The sequence below is a fragment of the Apodemus sylvaticus genome, chromosome X (assembly GCF_947179515.1).
Source record: "Apodemus sylvaticus chromosome X, mApoSyl1.1, whole genome shotgun sequence".
Taxonomy (NCBI): Eukaryota; Metazoa; Chordata; class Mammalia; order Rodentia; family Muridae; genus Apodemus; species Apodemus sylvaticus.
Window position 1 is genome coordinate 38,405,953 of NC_067495.1, and position 24,915 is coordinate 38,430,867.

At 45.2% G+C, this 24,915-nt stretch overlaps 1 protein-coding gene and 1 pseudogene across 1 annotated transcript; one reads left to right on the top strand and one right to left on the bottom strand.

The window, feature by feature from the left end:
- Positions 1 to 419: 419 nt before the first annotated feature.
- Anhx (anomalous homeobox) lies at positions 420 to 23,010 on the top strand. Its single transcript, XM_052170216.1, is given in 10 exon segments — positions 420 to 668; positions 9,531 to 9,658; positions 12,996 to 13,119; positions 14,015 to 14,222; positions 14,512 to 14,635; positions 15,433 to 15,553; positions 15,556 to 15,733; positions 20,569 to 20,680; positions 22,523 to 22,607; positions 22,888 to 23,010. Coding segments are annotated over 10 exon segments (1,452 nt in total).
- LOC127675973 (uncharacterized) lies at positions 1,538 to 1,687 on the bottom strand (annotated as a pseudogene).
- Positions 23,011 to 24,915: the final 1,905 nt, after the last annotated feature.

Below are 24,915 nucleotides of genomic sequence, written 5' to 3' on the forward strand. Positions count from 1 at the left end.
TCACGTCACCCATGTGGCTTTTGGGAAACCCACAGAGGCTACAGCAAAGAGCAAATGGAAACATGACCATGGCTTCTATGAAACCATGGAGCATATAAAGAATAAAAGAAATGAAAGGATCAGGCCAGGGGTAGAGGTTAAGGCTCAGAAAGTTGACATTGGGTGCTTGCAGGGAGCCCTGCTCAGTGGGCTCAGGACAGCTGCCTTCCTCAAGGACAGGGTTCTTTGAGGGATCTGGAAGGAGGATGTGTGTAACCAGCCTAGCTTTTCCCAGTTGAGTTAGCCCACCTTGGACATGGTATAACCTGAGACTCATATATCACATGCTGTGTGTAATGAAACTGAAAAGCTGTGGAACGAAACCAGTCGAAGTCACTGCTACTTGGAATGTTCTCGGTTGGCAGAGTCGGTCTTGCAGGATGCAGGATTTCCTGAGGCTGCTGAAGGCACATGCGGATGCCAGCTCTCCCCCACCTGACTTGGTGACCATGGCAGGCAAGCTGTGTCTGGACCTCGAGGACAACCCTGTTCAGGTGGTACAATTGGTGGAAGCCATTCTGGACAGCAAGCATCGTTGGGCTCTTCTGAAAAACATAGACGTGACCCTGGTGTGTGTCCAGGTCCTAATCCAGCAGGAGCAGCACCTTTTAGCCCTCCAGATTCTAGAGGTATGTTGGAGGCATGGTGGTGGGTATCGAGAGAAGTGGGGACACGGCAGCTTCCACTGTCCCCCAAGGTAATCCTAAGCTGAGGCAGGTTGGCACCACTGATTTAACAAAGTGACACCAAGCTTGGTAGCCTTAGAAACTGTCCTTTTAGTAAACCCTTCTTTGGTGGATATAGTGGACCAAGTGGTGAGCAAATGTGTAGTTCTGATATCCTTGTGTGAGAAAAATTTTCCTGGAAAGACACAACCCACTTGTCTACTCACCCCAGACAGGGAACCCACAATAGGCCATAGTAGGGATAACAGCAAAGTGCCTCTTGGATTCAATCTCTTCAGCCATCTGGTCTGATCAGTCTTCTTTGCAGCTAGATTTGTGTGAGTCTTTGCCTCTGGGCTCATATTGCTCTAGCAGGGAGGGGCCTAGTGAATCTTGAAGCTAACTTTTTAGTTGTTTGCCTCCCTTCTCGTGGAGCTCCACTGCAGGATGGAATGTTTTCATATAGGAAGAAACTGTTACACAACACTCCAACCCCTACTTTTGCATTTTCCTCTCCTCCTCATGCAATGACTCCTGTGCCTTGTGGGGGTGACTATAGATTTCTACCTGTGGGTAAGAAAAACAGCCCCCTATACCACAGTAACAGTCACTTGTGCTCAAGTGCTTCTTCACCAGTGGTTATGGGTGGAGGCTTATTACAACAGTGGCGTATGGGGACACGTGTGTTTACAGGCAGATTGATAGGAACATCATGTCCATAGAGTGAAAGCATAAATGTGACTTCCCATTGGGACCTGTGGCCTCTCCAGCCAGAGAATATTTTCCTGGCTTGCACTGCCAGTGTGAACTCAGTTGTGTGGAGCTATCCTTCAATATGTTCAGAAGGCTGGACCTAATTGCAATATCGGAGCCACTATTGCACAAACAGGCACATCCTGCCAGGCAGGTAAATATATTAGCTTGCAGGGTCCTTAGTCCAGCAGATACTACACTTGATCTTAGCCAAAAGGCCGAGAAGCGATCCTTAGTCCAGCAGAAATGTTGGTGACAGTTCTCTACCAGCAGCTCAGAAGGCCACTATGGGCATTGGGAAAGCCGATCAGCAGGCTGGGAGTTTCCAGTTCAGTCCCAGCTTAAGTTTTCCATCTCCTACAATCAGAGCATGGACATAGGGTGTCCTTAGCAATCAGGTCTTGCCATCCAACTTTGGCCTCCAGCTAGCAGCAACAGAAAGAGCTTTAATGGTCTGCCCAGCCTCAAGGACTTCCCTAACCAACAGGTAATAGGGAGGTAGCCTTCTCCTGGCACTGGGGTATTCATTCAGGAACCTAATGGCCTCAGTGTGTGTCCTTTTGGATTCCAGTTTTCTCAATCTTGGTAAAGCTGTAAGGTGATGGAAGTTCCATAGCCCATACATGTCTCTGCAATGGTTTTCCAAATCTGCACAACCCTCAGTGGTTGGCATTACGGCATCTGTATAACAAAAGCTTTGCCTGAGGATGGCAGAGCAAGGTAAATCCCAAATCACCATTCCATAAGGATCAGTGCAACTCAAAAATAACCTTTGCAAAACACTCTGATAGTGTATTGTCTTCTGTTCTCAGCAGAGGTCATGTTATCCCATAAATTCACAACAAAGAGCACACTAAAGTCTTGCATAAGCAAGGTCTTACACAGCCTAAAATGGTTCCACGCATATGTTATCAGTTGCTTCTTTGGTCCATCAGGGTAGGTAAAAAGCATGGATACAGGGAGCTAACTTTAATTGCTCCCTGTAACCCATGGTGTTTTTCTTTGAGCCCAAATGAATTCAGGCATTCCCTACATTGCTTTCTCCAGGCCTGATAAACTCAGTGTGCCTGACTTACTCTTCTGAGCTCTACCACCCAGTTCCAAAGGAGACCATGGTCTTTCTCTACTCTGCTGCACCACTGACTCTTAAGGTTGGCAGTAGGGACATATGAAGCTGTTGCCTCTCCTTTCACAATACCTGGCTGATAGAGAGTTTCTGACAGGGAAAACCATGTCCACCCCTAGCAGAAAGTTTGCTGTAGGAAAGTCCCCTTCCTTATTCTGGGGATAGGATTACCCACCTCTGGGATAGGGCAGGCATGATCATCATCCCCTGTATTTTTCTACCCTGGAAGTCCTCTGTGAAGTGGTCTTCGAGCTTTAAGGCTCCCAGAAGTTCTATAACATACAGTTTGTTTGGTTTGGTTTGCTGGTTTCTTTGTTGTTTTGTTTTTGTCTTTTTTTTTCTTTTTTTTTATTCGATATAATTTATTTACATTTCAAATGATTTCCCCTTTTCTAGCCCCCGACTCCCCGAAAGTCCCGTAAGTCCCCTTCTCTTCCCCTGTCTTCCCACCCACCCCTTCCCACTTCCCCATTCTGGTTTTGCCGAATACTGTTTCACTGAGTCTTTCCAGAACCAGGGGCCACTCCTCCTTTCTTCTTGTACCTCATTTGATGTGTGGATTATGTTTTGGGTATTCCAGTTTTCTAGGTTAATATCCACTTATTAGTGAGTGCATACCATGATTCACCTTTTGAGTCTGGGTTACCTCACTTAGTATGATGTTCTCCAGCTCCATCCATTTGCCTAAGAATTTCATGAATTCATTGTTTCTAATGGCTGAATAGTACTCCATTGTGTAGATATACCACATTTTTTGCATCCACTCTTCTGTTGAGGGATAGCTGGGTTCTTTCCAGCATCTGGCAATTATAAATAGGGCTGCTATGAACGTAGTAGAGCATGTATCCTTATTACATGGTGGGGAATCCTCTGGGTATATGCCAAGGAGTGGTATAGCAGGATCTTCTGGAAGTGAGGTGCCCAGTTTTCGGGGGAACCGCCAGACTGCTTTCCAGAGTGGTTGTACCAATTTGAAACCCCACCAGCAGTGGAGGAGTGTTCCTCTTTCTCCACACCCTCTCCAACACCTGCTGTCTCCTGAATTTTTAATCTTAGCCATTCTAATTGGTGTAAGATGAAATCTTAGGGTTGTTTTGATTTGCATTTCCCTAATGATTAATGAAGTTGAGCATTTTTTAAGATGCTTCTCTGCCATCTGAATTTCTTCAGGTGAGAATTCCTTGTTTAACTCTGTACCCCATTTTTTAATAGGGTTGTTTGGTTTTCTGGAGTCTAACTTCTTGAGTTCTTTATATATATTGGATATTAGCCCTCTCTCTGATGTAGGATTTGTGAAGATCTTTTCCCAATTTGTTGGTTGCCGATTTGTCCTCTTGATGGTGTCCTTTGCCTTACAGAAACTTTGTAATTTTATGAGGTCCCATTTGTCAATTCTTGCTCTTAGAGCATACGCTATTGGTGTTCTGTTCAGAAACTTTCTCCCTGTACCGATGTCCTCAAGGGTCTTCCCCAGTTTTTTTTTCTATTAGCTTCAGAGTGTCTGGCTTTATGTGGAGGTCCTTGATCCATTTGGATTTGAGCTTAGTACAAGGAGACAAGGATGGATCAATTTGCATTCTTCTGCATGCTGACCTCCAGTTGAACCAGCACCATTTGTTGAAAAGGCTATCTTTTTTCCATTGGATGTTTTCAGCCTCTTTGTCGAGGATCAAGTGGCCATAGGTGTGTGGGTTCATTTCTGGATCTTCAATCCTGTTCCATTGATCCTCCTGCCTGTCACTGTACCAATACCATGCAGTTTTTAACACTATTGCTCTGTAGTATTGCTTGAGGTCAGGGATACTGATTCCCCCAGATTTTCTTTTGTTGCTGAGAATAGTTTTAGCTATCCTGGATTTTTTGTTGTTCCAGATGAATTTGATAATTGCTCTTTCTAACTCTGTGAAGAATTGAGTTGGGATTTTGATGGGTATTGCATTGAATCTGTATATTGCTTTTGGCAAAATGGCCATTTTAACTATATTGATTCTACCGATCCATGAGCATGGGAGGTTTTCCCATTTTTTGAGGTCTTCTTCCATTTCCTTCTTCAGAGTCTTGAAGTTCTTGTCATACAGATCTTTCACATGTTTGGTAAGAGTCACCCCAAGATACTTTATACTGTTTGTGGCTATTGTGAAGGGGTTCATTTCCCTAATTTCTTTCTCAGCCTGCTTATCCTTTGAGTATAGGAAGGCCACTGATTTGCTTGAGTTGATTTTATAACCTGCCACTTTGCTGAAGTTGTTTATCAGCTGTAGGAGCTCTCTACTGGAGTTTTTTTGGGTCACTTAGGTAGACTATCATGTCGTCTGCAAATAATGATAGTTTGACTTCTTCCTTTCCAATTTGTATCCCTTTAACCTCCTTATGTTGTCGAATTGCCCGAGCTAGTACCTCAAGTACAATATTGAAAAGATAAGGAGAAAGGGGGTAGCCTTGTCTGGTCCCTGATTTCGGTGGGATTGCTTCAAGTTTCTCTCCATTTAGTTTGATGCTGGCTACCGGTTTGCTGTATATTGCTTTTACTATGTTTAGGTATGGGCCTTGAATTCCTGTTCTCTCCAAGACTTTAAGCATGAAAGGATGCTGAATTTTGTCAAATGCTTTTTCAGCATCCAATGAAATGACCATATGGTTTTGTTCTTTGAGTTTGTTTATGTAGTTGATTGTATTGATAGATTTCCGTATATTGAACCAACCCTGCATTCCCGGGATAAAGCCTACTTGATCATGGTGGATGATCGTTTTGATGTGTTCTTGGATTCGGTTGGCAAGAATTTTATTGAGTATTTTTGAATCGATGTTTATAAGGGAAATTGGTCTGAAGTTCTCTTTCTTTGTTGGATCTTTGTGTGGCTTTGGTATCAGCATAATTGTGGCTTCGTAGAAGGAATGGGGTAGTGTTCCTTCTGTTTCTATTTTGTGGAATAGTTTGAGGAGTATTGGTGTTAACTCTTCTTTGAAGGTCTGATAGAATTCTGCACTGAAACCATCTGGTCCTTTGCTTTTTTTGGTTGGAAGACTTTCTATGACTCCTTCTATCTCTTTAGGCAGTATGGGACTGTTTAGATGGTCTAGTTGGTCCTGATTTAATTTTGGTATTTGGTATCTGTCAAGGAAATTGTCCATTTCCTCCAGATTCTCCAGTTGTGTTGAGTACAGTCTCTTGTAGTAGGATCTGATGATTTTTTGGATTTCCTCAGTTTCCGTTGTTATATTTCCCTTTTCATTTCTAAGTTTGTTAATTTGGATACTTTCTCTGTGCCCTTTGGACAGTCTGGCTAAGGGTTTATCTATCTTGTTGATTTTCTCAAGGAACCAGCTCCTGGTTTTGTTGATTTTTTGTATGGTTCTCTTTGTTTCTACTTGATTGATTTTGGCCCTGAGTTTGATGATTTCCTCCCTTCTACTCCTCCTGGGCGAAATAGCTTCTTTTTGTTCCAGGGCTTTCAGGTGTGTCATTAAGCTGGTAATGTATGCTCTCTCCATTTTCTTTTTGGAGGCACTCAGGGCTATGAGTTTTCCTCTTAGCACTGCTTTCATTGTGTCCCATAGATTTGGGTATGTTGTGTTTTCATTTTCATTGTGTTCTAAAAAGTCTTTAATTTCTTTCTTTATTTCTTTCTTGACCAAGGTATCATTGAGTAGAATATTGTTCAGTTTCCACGTGTATGTGGGTTTTCTGTTGTTTCTGTTGCTATTGAAGACCACTTTTACTCCATAGTGATCAGATAGGATCCTTAGGAACTCTACTTCCACTCAAATCCAGACACATTTGCCTTTGAGTAAGCCAGATAGAACTCTTTCTCTGCTTGACTTCTTTCTCATCTCCTCTGGATTGTTCTCTAACTTTACAGACACTGCTTACAGACTGGATTAAGTTACTTTGATCAAGAAAGCCTTTCCTACTTTAAAAATATCTTGCCTTACCACAGATGACTCAGGAAAGTGAACTAACTCTCCCTGGGGGCTTCAAGGTCCTTGCTGTGCCAATTTTTCTTAGACCCCTTTATGAACATGGTTCTAATTGAGCCAGGGAACAGCTCCTTTTATTATTAGTTCCTTCAATAGCATCTGCCCCTTCTCTGTGGTCCTTCAACCACTTTTATTGGCCCTTTGGACACATAACCAAGTGTCCCTAGTGGCCTTGTTAATCCAATACATCAGGGATTTCTCAGAAGATCCTAGGTTCATCAGACTTTGCATTACAGATGGGTGGTTAGATATATTACTCAGTTTTCCAGGCTCTACCATGGTCGGACAAATCCCATCCACTCCCATGTCCTCAGAACAATAGCAGCCTCTTTCTTTTTTTATGTTTTTTTCTCTTGGATATTTTCTTTATTTAAATTTCAAATGTTATCCCCTTTCCCATCCCTCCTTTCCTTAAAACCCTATACCATCCTCCCTCCCACTGCTTCTATGTGGTTGTTTCTTCACCCATCACACTCCCTCCTCCCTGCCCTCAATTCCCCTACTCTGGGGCATCTATCAAGCTTTTGTAGGTCCAAGGACCTCTCCTCCCATTGATGTCTGACAAGGCATTACATGTGCAGCTGGAGCCATGTGTACTCTTTGGTTGATGGCTTAGTCCCTGGGAGCTCTGGGGGCTCTGGTTGGTTGATATTGTTGTTCTTCCTATGCACTTGCAAATCCCTTCAGCTCCTTCAGTCTTTCTCTCACTCCTCTACTGGGGACACTGTTTTCAGTCCAATGGTTGGCTGTGAGCATCTGCCTCTGTATTCACAAGGCTCTGGCACAGGGCCTCTGAGGAGACAGCCCTATCAGGTGCCATTCAGCAGGCATTTCTTGGCATCCACAATAGGGCCTGGGATTGGTGACTGTATCTGGGATGAATCCCCAGGTGGGATAACACCCAGGTGGGATTACATGTTTGAAAAATCTTCCCTCATTCCAGCTCTTCATGTGCTGAATAGGCCACACTAGTTTCTTGAATTGGGTCATGGTTAATGCTCCCATCTGAATGCTGGATTACATATTCTTACTCTTTGTCTATTAATCTTTGGACATGACAGGTGTCTTCAAGTGCTCTCTCTCTCTCTCTCTCTCTCTCTCTCATTCTTGTGTTTAATTTAAGTTGCTAAATCAACAGCAATGACTGGGATTGATGCAATCTTCATCTCCTATTTTTGTAATTGCTCCTATATAAAAACAAGTTACTGCTTGGGCCGCCATCTCTGCCTCAGATAAACTTCTAACTACACACAACAGTGCTCAGGGAACCTCTGCTGCTGATTATAGAAATACACACTCTAGTGCACTACTCTCAAAGACTGCAAAATTTCCTCTAGGCCTTCAACTGTTTTCAGCAATCTCTGTATTTACATGGCAGACCCCACTCTTGAATATCACAAGCTACCCTATTCCACACATAGGAGAATGGCATCCTTGGATTTCTTCCAAGGACACACCTAATCCTGATGACTCAGTCTTAGTTTCATGTCTCACTTGCCACATAAAGGACCATGTAACTGCTATCAGTGCACACAATCACCCAAAACACCACTCAGGAATGGTTAAACTGTGTCTGAATTTCCTGGACAGATGCTTGTCCCTGAGTCCTCCCAGCCTCAGTTTATATGCCCCGCAGGCATATAGAGGGCCATTCACAGAGTGCACCACCAACTCATCTGTCATTCTCTTTGGTCTGTGGGCCCCAATCATGGTGCCTGACTTATACAGAGGAGACAAAACCCTGTTGTGCTCTTACCCTGGAACAAGAACTCATGGCAGACCAAAGTATGGATACTATTAAAACCCAGATAGCGATCCGATGAGTTCTATTGGGGTTATTTACATGAATATGGGTGAGGGATTACTTACAGAAGTAGAAATGGCTCAGAGTGCCGCATCACCAAGACCCCCTCACCCCCAGCAGGTGAGACACTTTCACCAAAGCAGGGAGCCTGGAACATATTGCATGGCCTATAAACTGAGCCTTGTAAGCAGGGGCCTCTCAAAAGGATAGAGGGTGTCATTTCCACTTGCCTCACATGGACTGAACACCTTCCAGGCAGCTTGATTTGATTATCCTCATTCTAGGTAATTTGTCAGGTCTCAGTCTTCCTTGGAGCTCTGCTTGGCCGAGCATGTTCTTGGCATCTTGGCTCTTCTGTGTTCAGGGTCTTCTTGGCATCTAGGCTGTGTTTACTCTGGCACGAGGGGCTACAGTGATTCTGATCAGATTCAGGGTACCCTTGGGGCTAATTTTTTTAATCAGTGCTTTGTTTCCCTGCTTAAGGAGCAGCCCTCAGGGATCAGATGTTTTAGTCTGGGAGGAAAATATCACACAACACATGTGTTGACACATTCTACATAGAGCTGAATATAGATGTTTATACCTGTAATCTCAATACTCATGAGTCTGAGGAAAGACAGTGGTGAGTTGGAGGCCAGCCTATGATAAGTGAAAACACATAATCATTCAGAAAGAATGTAGTAAACGGAGAGGGACTACATGGTTGCTCTGAGGAGAATACAGAATGGTAGTCAGTAGCACTGGTGATTAGAACCCCTGAAGTGGGTCTTAAATTTTACTGAGGGAGCTCTTGCCTAGAGCCATATGAGGAGAACAAGGCATGGTTGGTGAATATGCCGTGCTTTGTTCTCTGTACTGGGGTGGTTGGTTACAGGACTGGCTTACTTATTTTTTGGAGGGTCGAAAGGCTTAAGATCAGAAACCAGGCCTCTGATCTATGCCTGGCTGGCACGAAGCCTGCCATGGTCTGTGTGGTAACTGGCTGGCCCAGGGTGTCACCTCCTCTGGGCCTGCTGCTACTGCAGGACTTTGAGTTTGGCTGATATTGGTGGTTTGCAGTCCCAGATGATGGCCTTTTCCAAAGGCTGGATTGCTGTGGATGACAGATTGCCACCCACTCCAGGAAGTACAGAGGTGACTGGGTTTCAGCAGGCTTTCCCTACAGGTGTGTCATGTGCCAGGAGGCAGCCAGGACCTGGTACATCTCTGGAATGACATCCACTACCAGCTGACCATGAGGAGACTGGGTGTCACGGAGCTGAGTGCAGCACAGAGGTTTCGCTGCAGGAAGAGGTAAATGCTGATTGTCCTCTGTGCAGGCGCCCTGATACTTCCTGGGGAAGAATGTGCCATACAAACCCCTAGGCACTGAGGAAACAAGGACACTAAGTCACCTTAGCAGTATTTATTACAATGTAATGAAGACCCTGGCTCCCATGTTTGGCATATCCTGGTGTGACCCTCACCAACCTGACACCTGAGTGTTGTGAAGGCTGGAAGTAGATGACTCTATGCATCTCTGGCATCTTGACTGTCCTGACTTCTCTTCATCCCTAGACACAGAGCCTGTGAGTGGGGATAGTGAATGTAGGGCAACTAATTGGGTTTTTCTTACTGGCTTCTAACATTGTCTAATCCCCATGCCCTACGCATCATGCTAGTCCCTGGGCATTGCAGGGGGAGTAGTCGTCAGCATTATTCTTGCCTTCATCATTCACAGAGGACAATTTGACAAGGAGCAGATAACACACCTTTCTGAGTTTCTCTCTCTGTCTCTGTCTCTCTGTCTCTCTGTCTCTCTGTCTCTCTGTCCCCCTCTCCCCGCCCCCCCCCCCCGTGTGTATGTGTTTGTGTGTGTGTGTATGTGTGTGTGTGTATCTGTGTGTGTGAGAGAGACAAGGCCAGGGTGGCCTAGACACTGAGACTGTCAAGCCTTTTCTCTTTATCTGAGGCCTCGCACCTGACTGAGGGCTGAATGCTCTCTCTGTTACTTGGATGAATGCAGGCTTGCTGAGTCACAGGGTCTACTCACTGAAGGAGGAAGAGGGTGTTTTGTTTTTGTGTTTTTGTTGGGTTTGCTTTGTTTTACTTTTTATCAGAGATTCTGCCACATATTGCATTGCTGAGACGTGTCCTAAGAAGCTCACTAGATACTTAGCCTTGACACAGGGGATTAAGACCACATCATAGCACAGGCTGATGGCCCAGCAGAGAACAGCTGAGCAGCGACAGTGTTGTGTCCCTTTGCTTGTGAACTGTTCTCAGAGTACTAGGTGCTTGCAAATTGTGGGTATAGACCCGGCCTAATTTTTTGCAGCTGGACAAGGGATAGGTCCAGGGACAATGGAGAAGAAATAAAGTAGCTTTCCTTATGTGGGGCTATGCCAGCAGTAAGAGGACTGAGACTGATAAGGTCTTTGCTGCTGGGAAGGGGCTATGTCTGACCATACTATCAATACAAGCCTATCCAGGCTTTGGAGAAGAGTGGGAAAAGCACACCGACAAAGTTTCCAGGCTGGAAGATCTCAAGCCAGAGATTAAGAGGTGCCACCTTGTCCTGACCTGCAGATAGTTAACAGGGTTCCTGAAGCTACCTAAAAGAAAGGCAATGGGACAAAACGACACAAAGAGAGACCAACAGCAAGTCTAATCCCGATCAAGCTATCAAATTTTAATTTTTACACAAGTCAATATAAAGAGAAGCTTACAAGGTCTGGGAGGTATAAAGGGGGAACAATCTCAGGGGTCTGGCATCATTTCTAAGAAACAGTTTCTCATAATTTCTGGTAAAGCTAGTTATTGCTGCTGGAAGTTTGGCATGATAAAAGGGTGGTCATGAAGAGGTGAAGTGGAAAGGGGTTGCTATAGTAACCTATCCACAGATGAACTTCAAAAGGAGGAGGTTTTGAGATTTACATAGGAATAGGTCCTGGCATGGAGATCTAAGTGAGAATGACTCCTGGTATCGAGGTCTCCTGGCATTGAGAGCCAGGTGGGGATGGCTCCTGGTATGGATAGTTCTTGGCATTGAGATCTAAGTGAGGATGGCTCCTGGCACTGGCTGTCTTGGAGCAGATAGCAGATGCCACAAGAATGTTTGCATGTAGCACTACTAAAATACAGATGGGTTCCCAGCCTGGGACCATATGAAAATGTGGGTTCCCTGTCACCAGGCTTCCTGGTACATTTGACAAGTAACCTCTGGACAGTGTGGGGAGAAAGCAGAACATGGGCTTTGCTGTAACTATGCTCTCCAGATCTACAGTGTTCTGAAGGCCAACTGTGGTCCAAGACTGATGTCTAGGCAGGAGGATCTCCCTACTTAGTATGAACCAACAGGCCTCAGGAAATTTTTTCTGGTTGTCTCTGGGCAGGAGGAGGCTCTGGGCTCACAGGTGGATTCTATTTGGGATGCTTTAGATGAGATGGTCCTCAGATGTGCATTCATGATACATATCTGTCATATCTATAGGCCATCTACTCAGAAAAGTGACCTTTATAGATGCCATGCGTCCTTTGTGAAGAAATTCAAAAGGAACAGCAGGAAAAATCAGTCTGGACACAAGAGATTGATAGCTACCGAGTCCTTCAGCCACCCTGAAATCCCTGTGCTGTGTAGAGACCAGAGAGGAAAAGCAACATCATGGGTCTGTTTTATGGTGCAGGGACTTCGCAAAACAGGAAGAGCAGCAAGAGGAGGGCAATGATGGACATGAGAAATGGAGAAGCTGAGTTCAGGGAATGAGTGAGATGGGACAAGTGGAAGCCAGCACTCAGGCATACTTGGGTTTGTCCACACAGACATGCAGCAATACACACACACACACACACACACACACACACACACACACATGCACAAGCACACACACAGGCACACACACATACATACACACCCATACACATGTACAGACACAGATACACACAAACACATGCACAAACACACACATACATATGCACTCACACACACACACACACACACACACACACAAGCACACACACAGGCACACACACATACATACACACCCATACACATGTACAGACACAGATACACACAAACACATGCACAAACACACACATACATATGCACTCACACACACACATACACACACATAAACACAAACACATGCACAAACACACACATACATATGTGCGTGCGCGCGCGCACACACACACACACACACACACACACACACACACACTGATATTTCTCATTCTCTGTGTAGTTGTTCTGCTAGGGACCAAGTCAGGGGAGGCAACTTGTGGGATTTATGCTTAAGGTGAGAGATTCATAGCTTTGCCAGCTCAAGCGGAGGCCACTGAACAAGAGAGGCAGATGGTGGGGAACAGTGACCATACACCTGATATAAACAGAGCAGGGGAGAGATGGTGCTTGTGCTGGCCTGGCTGGGGTGGGTGCAGCTGTGCTCACTCACTGGGTGAGATCAGAGAATGTTTGACCACCAACTGGCATCCCAGAAAGTCGGAATCTGGCCACTCTTGGGGACTTAGACTGAGGTACGGGGACAGACTTAAGAATGCTTTTCAGAACTCCTCTGCTGAGAAGTCCCAGGCCCTGAGATGTTGGAAGTTGTGCTATATAAATTCTTCTGCTCCCCTTCCCCTTATACAGGAATCCACCACCCCTTACCTTCTGCCCAGAAGGTCCTAAGAACCGTAACTTTCTCCCAGAGGTTCGGAGCTGTCTGCAGGACTTTGCCACAGGTGTGAGTGCTTATCCCAAGAAGGCCCAGTTGGTAAGGACAACACCCACTCTAGGTAGCTTCTCTGCTTCTTCTCCAGAGACTTCTTTCATCCATAAAGCCAGTCTCCCTACCTTCTTCTAAGGAATTCTTCCCTCTTCTTCCTAGGAAGCTCTCCCTACCTCCTCTCAGCAGACTTCTCCTAGGGAGCTTCATTGTCTTCTTTCCAGACAGGGCCCATTCTTTTAGTTAGCTCCCCCTCCACTGTGTAACTTTTTGTGTCTCCCTCTGGGCTCACTGGGTTCCACAGACCCCCCTCCCTGGTTATGTTTGCCCCCACCCACCATGTTCCCAACACCTCTGTGAGGCTTGGTTTTCTCTGAGGGGCTGTCCACATCCCAATCTGGTCAGTTCCCAGTTGTTCCCAAACCTCTGCTGTGTGATCCCAAGCTGAAAGTCAGAGTGCAGCAGAGAAGGGTCTTTGGCTGGAGACAGCACAGACACTGATCCAAGGGCTCAAGGTAATTTTGATCTGGCCCTGCTCTTTATTAAGGTCTTGGGTACTCATTAATGTCAGCTGGGCCAGAATGGAATGGGTACAGAAGTTCTCTCTCTCTCTCTCTCTCTCTCTCTCTCTCTCTCTCTCTCTCTCTCTCTCTCTCTCTCTCTCTCTCTCTCTCTCTCTCTCTCTCTCTCCCTGTGTGTGTCTGTGTGTGTGTGTGCATGCACCTGCATATGTGTTACCATCTACTTCTTCAGTACATGCTCAGGAGACTGTTTAATGTTTCCCACTATACCAGTTCACTGATCACAGTTTCTGCCATCCTTTCAGGGGTCAAACTGGGCTGTATGTCCCTAGTTAGTTTCCTACATGAAAAATTAGCTGACCCAGACAGTTTTGTGAACCCCTGTAACTCAAGGATTTTTTCGGGTTGTGGGGGTGTGACAGGAAAACCTGGCTTCAGAGACAGGCTTGACTACTGAGCAAGTGTACAGCTGGTTTGCCAATTATCGGCGGCGACAGAAGGTTCTTCTCCAGCATGTGGCAAGAGCCCAGGAGGCCACATCAGAAGATTCCCAGGAAAAGGATCATGTTCCTGAGACAGTGCAGCTCTCAGGAAACCATCTTGAGTCTCTCACTCTATCTCAGTGCACAGGTGAGTAACCCAAGGGCCTTTTGGGGGCAGATTTCTGGCAAGATCTAGTTGGCTCTGAATAGACCCTGGCATGGCTGTGTGGGTCTGGAGGCGGGGTTGGACATATCCATCAGGACCTAAATGGAGTTATTTGGGAAGCAGATTTGATCTCCAGGCTTGGACCTATTTGTTTGCACTGAAGTCAGACCAAGGGACAAGAATATTGGGATGAATAAAATCACTTCTTATTCTAGTGTGTGGAGCTGCTGGGGGCAGGGGGCTAGGACCTAACACACTCCTCTCTATCTAGTCTGCTTTCCAGAAGGAAATGGGCCTCTACAGTCCCCAGATACCACCCAGCAGTCTAAGGGACCCAAGTCCCTAGCGGAGAGTTTTTCTGGAAACCACATGATATCACAGTCACTAGGATTGAGGTAGTGTCATTCACTTAGTCCAGGGGACAGGTTTCCTCTTTACTCCCTTCCTCCTTTAGTTGGAGACCAGAGTGTAATTTAACCCTAAACCCAGGGCTTTTTCCTTCTGAGCTCTGAAGCTGTGGCTTGATTTGGTTTTCTTGTATTCCCGAGTGTTGGTTATCCATTTATTTCACAGAGTAAACAGCAGACTGTATATACCTCACAGTCTGGGGCCCCCCATGTTCTCTACTCCCTTTGGCAAGGCAAGAGCCTTCTGCATACAACGTAGAGCTGGTCAGTCATGCGGGCAGTGCCAGGATGGACACTGCCCAGGTGTGTGACCTCAGCAGTTTCTCATGAACTCTTACCTGTGAAATGGGAATATGGTAGGGCCCACCATATAGGCTGTGCCCACCATATAGGTTGAGGGTGTACTTCAGGAGAACTCTGATAATGTTTGAGATACATTAGCCCTGATGGAATATTACTAAATCACTGTCAGCTTCTGCCTAATGTTTCTTTAATATTAACCATCGTTTATTCACTTGAAATTAGGGTCTTGCAGATCATTCCATTCTCTCTCTTCTGCTTCTCTGTAATTATTGATATCCTATGACACTGGGCACATCAGGCCCATCCCTTGATAGCTGCAGGGACGATCAGTCAGGGGCAATAGTGGCAGTGATGTTCAACCTTCCACAGCATCATTGGTTTCAGCCCTTATTCCCAACCTTGGCTGCATTCCCCTCCTAACACGCACCCACCGCACCCTGGGCTCTGCCCACCAGGGCACATTGTTTGGTGATATTCCCCAGGTCACTCTATGAATGTGAAAGGCACCCTGAGTGGCGAGGCCATCATCCTGCGAGCCTCACATCCATGGCCCCTGCCCGTGGGCCTGGTCTCTGCCCTCTGGCTGCTGGCAGTAGTAACATGTCGATTCCTCTGTGAATGCCCCTGAGTCTTCAATAGCACCCCTTACACTGCCATCCTCCAAGGAAGTTTTCCACCCAGTGGAGCAAGCAGGCTGTAGACAAAATCCGAACTCTGGGATGGATTCTGAAGTTGCTCCTTTGCCCATGGCCGCTGCTGCCATCAGTGATCTCAGCCATGCAGGTGAGTCCACCGTACACAGACTATGATATTTTGGTCCAGGCCCTGTATCTACCCAGGTGCTCAGGTTCTGTGGTGGGCTGGATCTGTGGATGTAGCCACCATCGAATCAAGAATGTTCAGTGAAACTCATAACTGCCTGAGTCAGAACAGTCTTCAGAAATATCGAAGATTACTTTTTATTTGTGAGTTTTTTGGGGAAAACTGCATATGAATGGCAAACAGGACAGTTAGGGAATAGTTAGATTGGACAGCAATAGCTGCCTGCCCACATCAACACCCCTGCCACCCTTCCTTATCTGTCAGTACCTGTGCAGCAGAGGAAGGCATCCAGATGAGACTTGTTCTTCCATACTCTGCACATCATTCTGGGGGAAAGACTGTACAGTTTTCACCTTTTTTTTTGTCTCTAAAACAATGGAATTATGTGACGTTCCATCTTGTAAGGCTGGTGGGTTTGCTTGTGTTTCTTAGTATTCTGTGAGTATAATGCATGCTTTCATTTTCTGCAGTTTTTAACTTCCTCCTTAAAAACGAAAACTAAAAAACTAAAAGCCCCTGATTTTCTTTCCACTTTTTTTTTTTTAACACTTTCTATTATTTCTAGCATGCCATTTGAAAACTTGCATCTGGTAGCCTCCTTTTCCCAGTCTCTGAGTACATGAGAGCTCCCCAGGTCTGGGGTGGTAGCTTCATGCCAAAGTTAATCTTAATTCCCTACTCTAGACTTTGCACAAGGCCTCGCATTGCAGCTCCTGTTCTGCTGATCCCATTCCCACACTCGTGCAGATTCTAAGGAAGGTGAACTAGAAGTGGGGCAAGACTGTAATCTTTCAAAGCCCACCCCCAGGAATCCACTTTCTCTAGGAAACCTCCATCAACTAAAGGTTCCATATCCCCTACCCATGCAAAGCACCAGCAAAGGAGGACCACCTTTTCAAATACCTTGCCTAAGTGAGACTTTCTCATTCAAAGCACCACAGGCTCCACCTTAAAAGCAAATTCTCTGTATCTCTCTCTCTCTCTTTTAATTTATTGATGTATTTATTTACATTTCAAATGATTTCCCCTTTTCTGGACCCCCACTCCCCGAAAGTCCCATCAGTCCCCTTCCCTCCCCCTGTTTTCCCACCCAACCCTTCCCACTTCCCTGTTCTGATTTTGCTCTATACTGCTTCACTGAGTCTTTTCCGAACAAGGGGCCACTCCTCCTTTCTTCTTGTACCTCATTTGATGTGTAGATTATGTTTTGGGTATTCCAGTTTTCTAGGTTAATATCCACTTATTAGTGAGTGCATACCATGATTCATCTTTTGAGTCTGGGTTACCTCACTTAGTATGATGTTCTCCAGCTCCATCCATTTGCCTAAGAATTTCATGAATTCATTGTTTCTAATGGCCGAATAGTACTCCATTGTGTAGATATACCACATTTTTTGCATCCACTCTTCTGTTGAGGGATACCTGGGTTCTTTCCAGCATCTGGCAATTATAAATAGGGCTGCTATGAACATAGTAGAGCATGTATCCTTATTACATGGTCGGGAATCCTCTGGGTATATGCCCAGGAGTGGTATAGCAGGATCTTCTGGAAGTGAGGTGCCCAGTTTTTGGAGGAACTGCCAGACTGATTTCCAGAGTGGTTGTACCAATTTGCAACCCCACCAGCAGTGGAGGAGTGTTCCTCTTTCTCCACATCCTTGCCAGCACCTGCTGTCTCCTGAATTTTTAATCTTAGCCATTCTGACTGGTGTAAGGTGAAATCTCAGGGTTGTTTTGATTTGCATTTCCCTAATGACTAATGAAGTTGAGCATTTTTTAAGGTCTTAACTCTGCCATCCGAAGTTCTTCAGGTGAGAATTCTTTGTTTAACTCTGTACCCCATTTTTAATAGGGTTGTTTGGTTTTCTGGAGTCTAACTTCTTGAGTTTTTTATATATATTGGATATTAGCCCTCTATCTGATGTAGGATTGGTGAAGATCTTTTCCCAATTTGTTGGTCGCCGATTTGTCCTTTTGATGGTGTCCTTTGCCGTATAGAAACTTTGTAATTTTATGAGGTCCCATTTGTCAATTCTTGCTCTTAGAGCATACGCTATTGGTGTTCTGTTCAGAAAACTTCCCCCTGTACCGATGTCCTCAAGGGTCTTCCCCAGTTTCTTTTCTATTAGCTTCAGAGTGTCTGGCTTTATGTGGAGGTCCTTGATCCATTTGGATTTGAGCTTAGTACAAGGAGACAAGGATGGATCAATTCGCATTCTTGTGCATGCTGACCTCCAGTTGAACCAGCACCATTTGTTGAACAGGCTATCTTTTTTTCCATTGGATGTTTTCAGCCTCTTTGTCAAGGATCAATTGGCCATAGGTGTGTGGGTTCATTTCTGGATCTTCAATCCTGTTCCATTGATCTGCCTGCCAATACCATGTACCAATACCATGCAGTTTTTAACACTATTGCTCTGTAGTATTGCTTGAGGTCAGGGATACTGATTCTCCCAGAATTTCTTTTGTTGCTGAGAATAGTTTTAGCTATCCTGGGTTTTTTGTTATTCCAGATGAATTTGAGAATAAAGCACATTCTCTGTCTCTCTGTCTCTCTGTCTCCCTCTCCCTCTCCCTCTCCCTCTCCCTCGCCCTCTCAGTCTCCCCCTCTGTTTTTCCCTCCCTCCCTCCATGCCTTCTTCCCTCCCTCCATGCTTCTATGTGTGTATGGGAGGGTTCTTGCATGCCAGCACACAAAAGCAAGTCATACTTGGATCCTAGCTTTCTACCTCGTTCTAGAAAACATCTCTTGTTAGACTGTGAATGAACTCAGATAATTGGGTCAACACACACACACACACACACACACACACACACACACACACACACACACATTGGCGGTGGGAGCTGAGAGGCTACATATCCATGCTTTGCCATCCAGATGTTATAGGGGTTCCTGAACTCTGGTCCTCAGGGTTATATCACAAGCCCTTTTCACACTGTGCCATCTTCCCAGCCAAAGCTCCACATTTTGGTAACTGTGCAACTCTGCAAGCCACACGCCAGACAGGGTACCTGACCTTGCAGAGTTGTGGCAACTGGGCAGGTCCATTATTACTTTTCTATCACATGGAGAGAAAAGATAACAAAACCCTGTTGTGTTGTGTGTGACTGAGGATATCTGCTTTGGCCCTGCAACTTTGTAATATTTATTAAGAGTGGTGTCTTTCAAATTCTTCTGCAATGAAGAGATCAGAAACAGAGACTGAGGCAGGCACAATGTGGCCAGAAAGGGCTCTTTGACTTCAGAATGTGCTAGGCAGTGGGCAGATATTCTGGTGATCAGGTGGGAGGCTAGAACAGACCTTGCCTTAGGCCCCATGTTCTGGTCTGAGACCAATACTATGTTAGTGCTGACAGCACTACCCCATAATGGACTCAGGGCAATACGAAGCCTGCCTTTCAGGCTTCTCTCCTACCTCTGTTCAGGCTTCTCTCCTACCTCTGTTCAGGCTTCTCTCCTACCTGTGTGCCCATCTAGAGATCACCAAATCTACTAGCTTGTCTTTTAGATTCAAAGATCTGATGACTTACTCAGCCACCTTCAGAGAACCTCTCTCTACAAGAGACAGGAATAAATACAGAGACACACAAGACACAATATGCAGAGAGAGGGATGGAGTGTTAGAGAGAGGGACAGAGAGAGAGGAGGGGTACAGAGAGAGAGAGGGAGGGAGGGAGGGAGGGAGGGAGGGAGAGAGAGAGAGAGAGAGAGAGAGAGAGAGAGAGAGAGAGAGAGAGAGAAAGAGAGAGAGAGAGACAGAGATTTGGGAATACAAAGCTCTACATGTGATGATCTGATATCTCCATCAAATTTCTCAACAGGGAGCACAGAGAACCCATAGAAAAAGAGACTGAAAAAGTGGTGTAAGAGCCAGAGGTGTTGGAGGACACCAGGAGTACAAAGGCCTCTAAATTAACTGAGCAAAACTCATTTGAGTGCACAGATACCAGAGCACCAAGCACAGGGTCTAAAATGTCCTGTACAAGGTCCTGTGCATAAATATTATTGCTTTCAGCTTAGTGCTTTTGTGGGATTCCTGAGTGTGTGAATGAATGGGCCTTTGATTCTTGAGCCCTTGCTCAGGCTTCCTTTCTTCTGCTGCTTTGCCTTGCCCAAATTCAATGTGGTAGTTTTCTATTGTATATTATTATACTTTAGTTTGTTGCATCTTGTTGCTATCTCTTAGAAGCCTCTTCTTTTTAAATGAGGGACATAATCTGAGTGGCTCTGGATGGGGGAGGGTGGTGGAAAGGAAGTGCGAGGAGTAGAGTGAGGAGAAACTGTTATCAGGATATACTGCATAAAACAGGAACCTATTTTTCAACAGATGGGGGAGGGAGAAAGTGTCAAAGATCTTCCAAGGTACTCTCTGGCTAATGGGGAGAGAAGGCCAAAGAGCAGAGTGAGGTAGCAACAGCTTTCACCTCAAGAAAATCTCAGTGAAGTAGGGGGTAAGGAGTGGAAGCAGCAAAGCAGGCACATGTGGCTGGGGCCTGAAGCCTGTGTAGAAGAGATTGAGACTCTGGCCTTGGACAGTGGGAAGCCCACAGCGGCAAAAGCCAGATTAGACTCAGGAGAAATGGACTTACACTCAGTTCCTGGAGTTCTATCATGGGTGATAGAGGTGGAGAGTCTGTCCATCCTTATCTTGGGAGGGGAGATGGGTCCCAGCGGTGGTGAACTCATTTTTGTACAGTCGACTCTATCCTGCAGAAAAGTAAGTGGCTGTGCCTTACGTGTGCTGCATGCCTTCCTTTTTCACCTGTGGTTTGTGGAATTTTGTTATCTGTAGGATGTACTGAGCAGCAGGGAAGTCATCCTCAGAGCTTGTACCCAGAGGAGGATCCTGGACCCAGAAGTGGGCAGGTAGCTTCCAGTGCACTCTCTAAAAATCATCACCGTAGGTAAGCCTGAAGGTCCCTGGGCTTTCTTTGGGTCACAAGGCAGGATAGACTCACTATCTCAGAATTTGAAGATCATATCTCTCCTTAAGTCTTTTTGAAAAACTTTACACTTTTTCTAATCAAAAAAGACCCCAAACAGAGGCAATGTGGTTTGGTATCCCACACGTTGGACAGTGTGCAGTCACCACTGGCATAGATCTCTTAGTTTTATAGCCCTATTATTCATGATTACTTCATAAACAAAGCCTGCTGCTTTCTGAGAGGCATGCATGTTTTCCCTCTTGATATGGCAAGTTGTTGTCTAGAAAGGCTGGAAAGTCCTAAGATATGCCAACATATGCACTATGAACATAGAGGACCTGGCCTTCTGAGAGGACTGCAGAGATATGAGTCTAGTGGTCTTGTAATAAAACAGATAACATCTAAGTCCCAAGGGATTGCAGAGGCAAAATTGGCTACTGTCCATGGTGGTCCAGCCCCTGTGATTGAGAGAAGATGCCCAAGGTTTTCACGTGACTGCAGATAGTCAGGATATGGAGTGGTCTGAGGTCTTCTGACTACTTCTGCTCTATTCTACTAGAGAAGAGTTGCCAAATATCTCCAGGTGGGGCGCTAGCTCCAGAAAGCTGTAAGTGTTGTCTGGGTGTCTTCTGGTAGACAGGGAATTGATACCACTCACCCTGTTTCTGGGGACACTTGTCATGTCTATATTGGGGTTAAACAATTCCACAAGATTCCAGGTCATGATAGAACCTTCCTTGTCTCATCCACCATGTCTGTGATACTATTGGTCTAGGATATGTCCTTCTGTTGAAATGATTAGCTGTATTTCTGTGTGTGACACTGGTCCTGGGGGAGATAAGAATAAATGTCTACTCACCCCAGATAGCAAACAGATTTCTACTCATGCTAGACAGGGAACAGATGACAGAGTAACAAAAAAGTCCATCTTAGTGAATGGATGAGTTTACTGGGGTAAGGAGTTGCTTACAGAACAGGCATGGCCAAGGGTAGTTGGGCATCACCAAACTGGAGCCAGTGTGGGTGATGACTCCTGAAAGATGTCATCTTGCAAGCAGCTTGTCAAGTGCAGTGTCCTTGCTAGGCAGCTTAGCTCATCAGAGGGAGTCTTCTCCAGGCAGCTTGGCAGGTCAGAGTTCCTGCCCTCAGCAGGTGCTTGCTGCTTCAGCAACTCTGGGAAGGGGGGAGGGGTCTTTGCAGATCTTAACATTTCAGCTTCCCCAGACATTAATTAGTTTAATTCCCTAGTCCATTTGCCTTGCTGCTTCTTCCTGGAGGGAACGTTTCAAATGGAGGAAATGAACCCATGACAATTCAGTAGGACTCCATGTAAACAGAATCACATACTGTGCACCAATGTTTGGTTTTGAAAGGTGGCATAAGGTCTCCTTGTGTAGATCTGACTAGCCTCTAAATGTCAGCTGTCCTCCTGCTATGGCGTGTGGAGTGCTGTGATGGAGTGCTGCTTCAGACCAGACTTGGGTTTACTTTTTTTTTTTTTTTTGGTTTGTTTCTTTTGCATTGCTTAGTGTGTCCACTAAGATTGGTCTTGCCAGGACTGCGTCAGAATCAGTGATGCTGTCCTCAGTGGCTCCCTATGACTTGCTGGATGAGGCTGTTCACAATAGCATGCCTCCCTCCAGGCTAGCCCTGCACAGAGTACCTTGTCTGAACAGTGTTCCCAATTCCATCAGTCACTCAGGATGGCTTTGATGTAGAGATGGGGGACTGTGGGGATCATGCCACCCAGTGTTGCCATGAGACAAAACCTATTCTGATGTGAGAAGCACTCTTGTAAAGGATACAACTCTTTCCTTTCAGTTCTCTGGAAGTGATGCCAGCCTTACCTGCCATGTCAGCACCTCTGTCCACGATGGAGCTGAGCCAACCCTTGCCCTTCAGCCAGGTGAGGCATTCTGGAGTTTGCATGGTTTTCTTCTTAGAGCTAGTGCTGCTTCATGGCCAATAATGAGCACAAATGACTTCTGGGTAGATGCTAATAGATTCAGAACTGTGCTGGAATATTTTTTTTCTTGGGGTGTGTGCGCACTGTGATAGACATGTCTCCTAAGTTCAGAATAGGTTTTATACTGACAAAAGGCACCCCAGTGGGAAGGTAAGTATCCCAAAACCTGGCTGAGCCTGCCTCTGTTTGTAATGCTTTGCTGTGTTTTGTTTTCTTTCAGGTGCAAACGGCTGATGACCAGCCCTCATGGGATACTTTCTGGGGAGCCACAATGCTCCTTGAGTTTTCTGAGTGTGCCCTGGGTCGAACTGCCCGTGTGGAGATGGAGCAGCACACAGAATGAACAAGTGTGGATTGGGCACCTGTTCATCACCAGTTTCAGAGATTCACTGTCCCAGAGTTTCCCCCAAACAAGTCTGCTAGGAAGCCCAAAGAGCATCAGTCACACTGTACTTTTTGAGTAGCTTGGATGGTAACTTTCTTGATTGCAAAGTTTTTTGAGAACTGTCTGTGGTGTCATAAGTCCACAGTGGTTCTGCTTCCCTCAGGTAATGATAAATGTTTAGTTGAGCCTTCCATGTTGGGAAGTGCTGGGAAAAGGCTCACTAGATCAGAGAAGAATATTCTCGTGAGCCTCCTACTCCTGGAGAGCCTTCCTACCTCCTTGTAGGCATGGATACCCTCTTCCACTCATTAACTTTGTGAGTGCCACAGAGAGTGATTTACTATTTTTCTGGACATGAGACCTACATCCTTGTGTGCTGAGTAGCAAAGTTGACTAGAGTTGGCCCATATTTGGTTCAGCAGAAAGGGTTTTCTTGCCACCTGGCATTTGCTATGCTTCTGAAAGAAATGTTTTATTAAACTAAATTCAGGTTTTTGTACCAAACTTCTAGCTGCATCCTAACATTTATTTCTGTCAGTGCAAAAGGATTTACACTAGCTGTTTAGACCAGAATTTGTGATGGGGTTGTGGTAACAGCTCCCTGACTGCCCCTTGTCACCTCCTTCCCTACAGATGTGACTGCTTCCTAGGCTATTACATGAATGCAATTTGTTTTGTATCTCTCTCTCTTCTGTTCTTTGTTCCTTCCCCTTTCCTTAGTTATATTTTAATTATAAGGTTCTGGATGCTACATTTCTTGGTCCTGGGTGCCTGCCTATTTCAACTTCTGTAGACTCTGGGCACCTGGTAACACTCTTCTTAACTCCCCAGGTATCTAGGACTGAGTAGAAACCATATATGATCTGAGAGATCCTATAAATGGGACCTGCACATCAAGGTATTAATCCTGATGTCAGAAGCTTCAAAGTCTGTGTGGGACAATAGACACATAAGACCTCCTATTGTAGGAGGTGGGTACAAGAATGAGGAGCTTCTGCTGATTTTTCCATTTTCTGAGGTCTTCTTCGATTTCCTTCTTTAGAGACCTGAAGTTCTTGTTGTATAGATCTTTCACTTGTTTGGTTAGAGTCACACCAAGATACTTTATATTGTTTGTGGCTATTGTGAAGGGTGTCATTTCCCTAACTTCTTTCTCAGCCTGCTTATCCTTTGAGTATAGGAAGGCAACTGATTTGCTTGAGTTGATTTTATAACCAACCACTTTGCTGAAGTTGTTTATCAGCTGTAGGAGTCCTCTGGTGGAGGTTTTCGGGTGACTTAAGTAGACTATCATGTTATCTGCAAATAGTGATAATTTGACTTCTTCCTTTCCAATTTGTATCCCCTTGACCTCCTTATGTTGTCTAATTGCTCTAGCTAGAACTTCAAGTACTATATTGAAAATATATGGAAAGAGGAGGCAGCCTTGTCTAGTCCCTGATTTTAGTGGGATTGCTTCAAGTTTCTCTCCATTTAGTTTGATGTTGGCTATCGGTTTTCTGTATATTGCTTTAACGATGTTTAGGTATGGGCCTTGAATTCCTGTTCTTTCCAAGACTTTTAGCATGAAAGGATGCTGAATTTTGTCAAATGCTTTTTCTGCATCTAATGAGATGATCATATGGTTTTTTTTCTTTGAGTTTGTTTATATAGTAGATAGCATTGATGGATTTTCTTATATTGAACCATCCCTGCATCCCTGGTATGAAGCCTACTTGATCATGGTTGATGATCATTTTGATGTGTTCTTGGATTCAGTTGGCAAGAATTTTATTAAGTATTTTTGCATCAATATTCATAAGGGAAGTTGGCCTGAAGTTCTCTTTCTTTGTTGGATCTTTGTGTGGTTTTGGTATCAGCGTA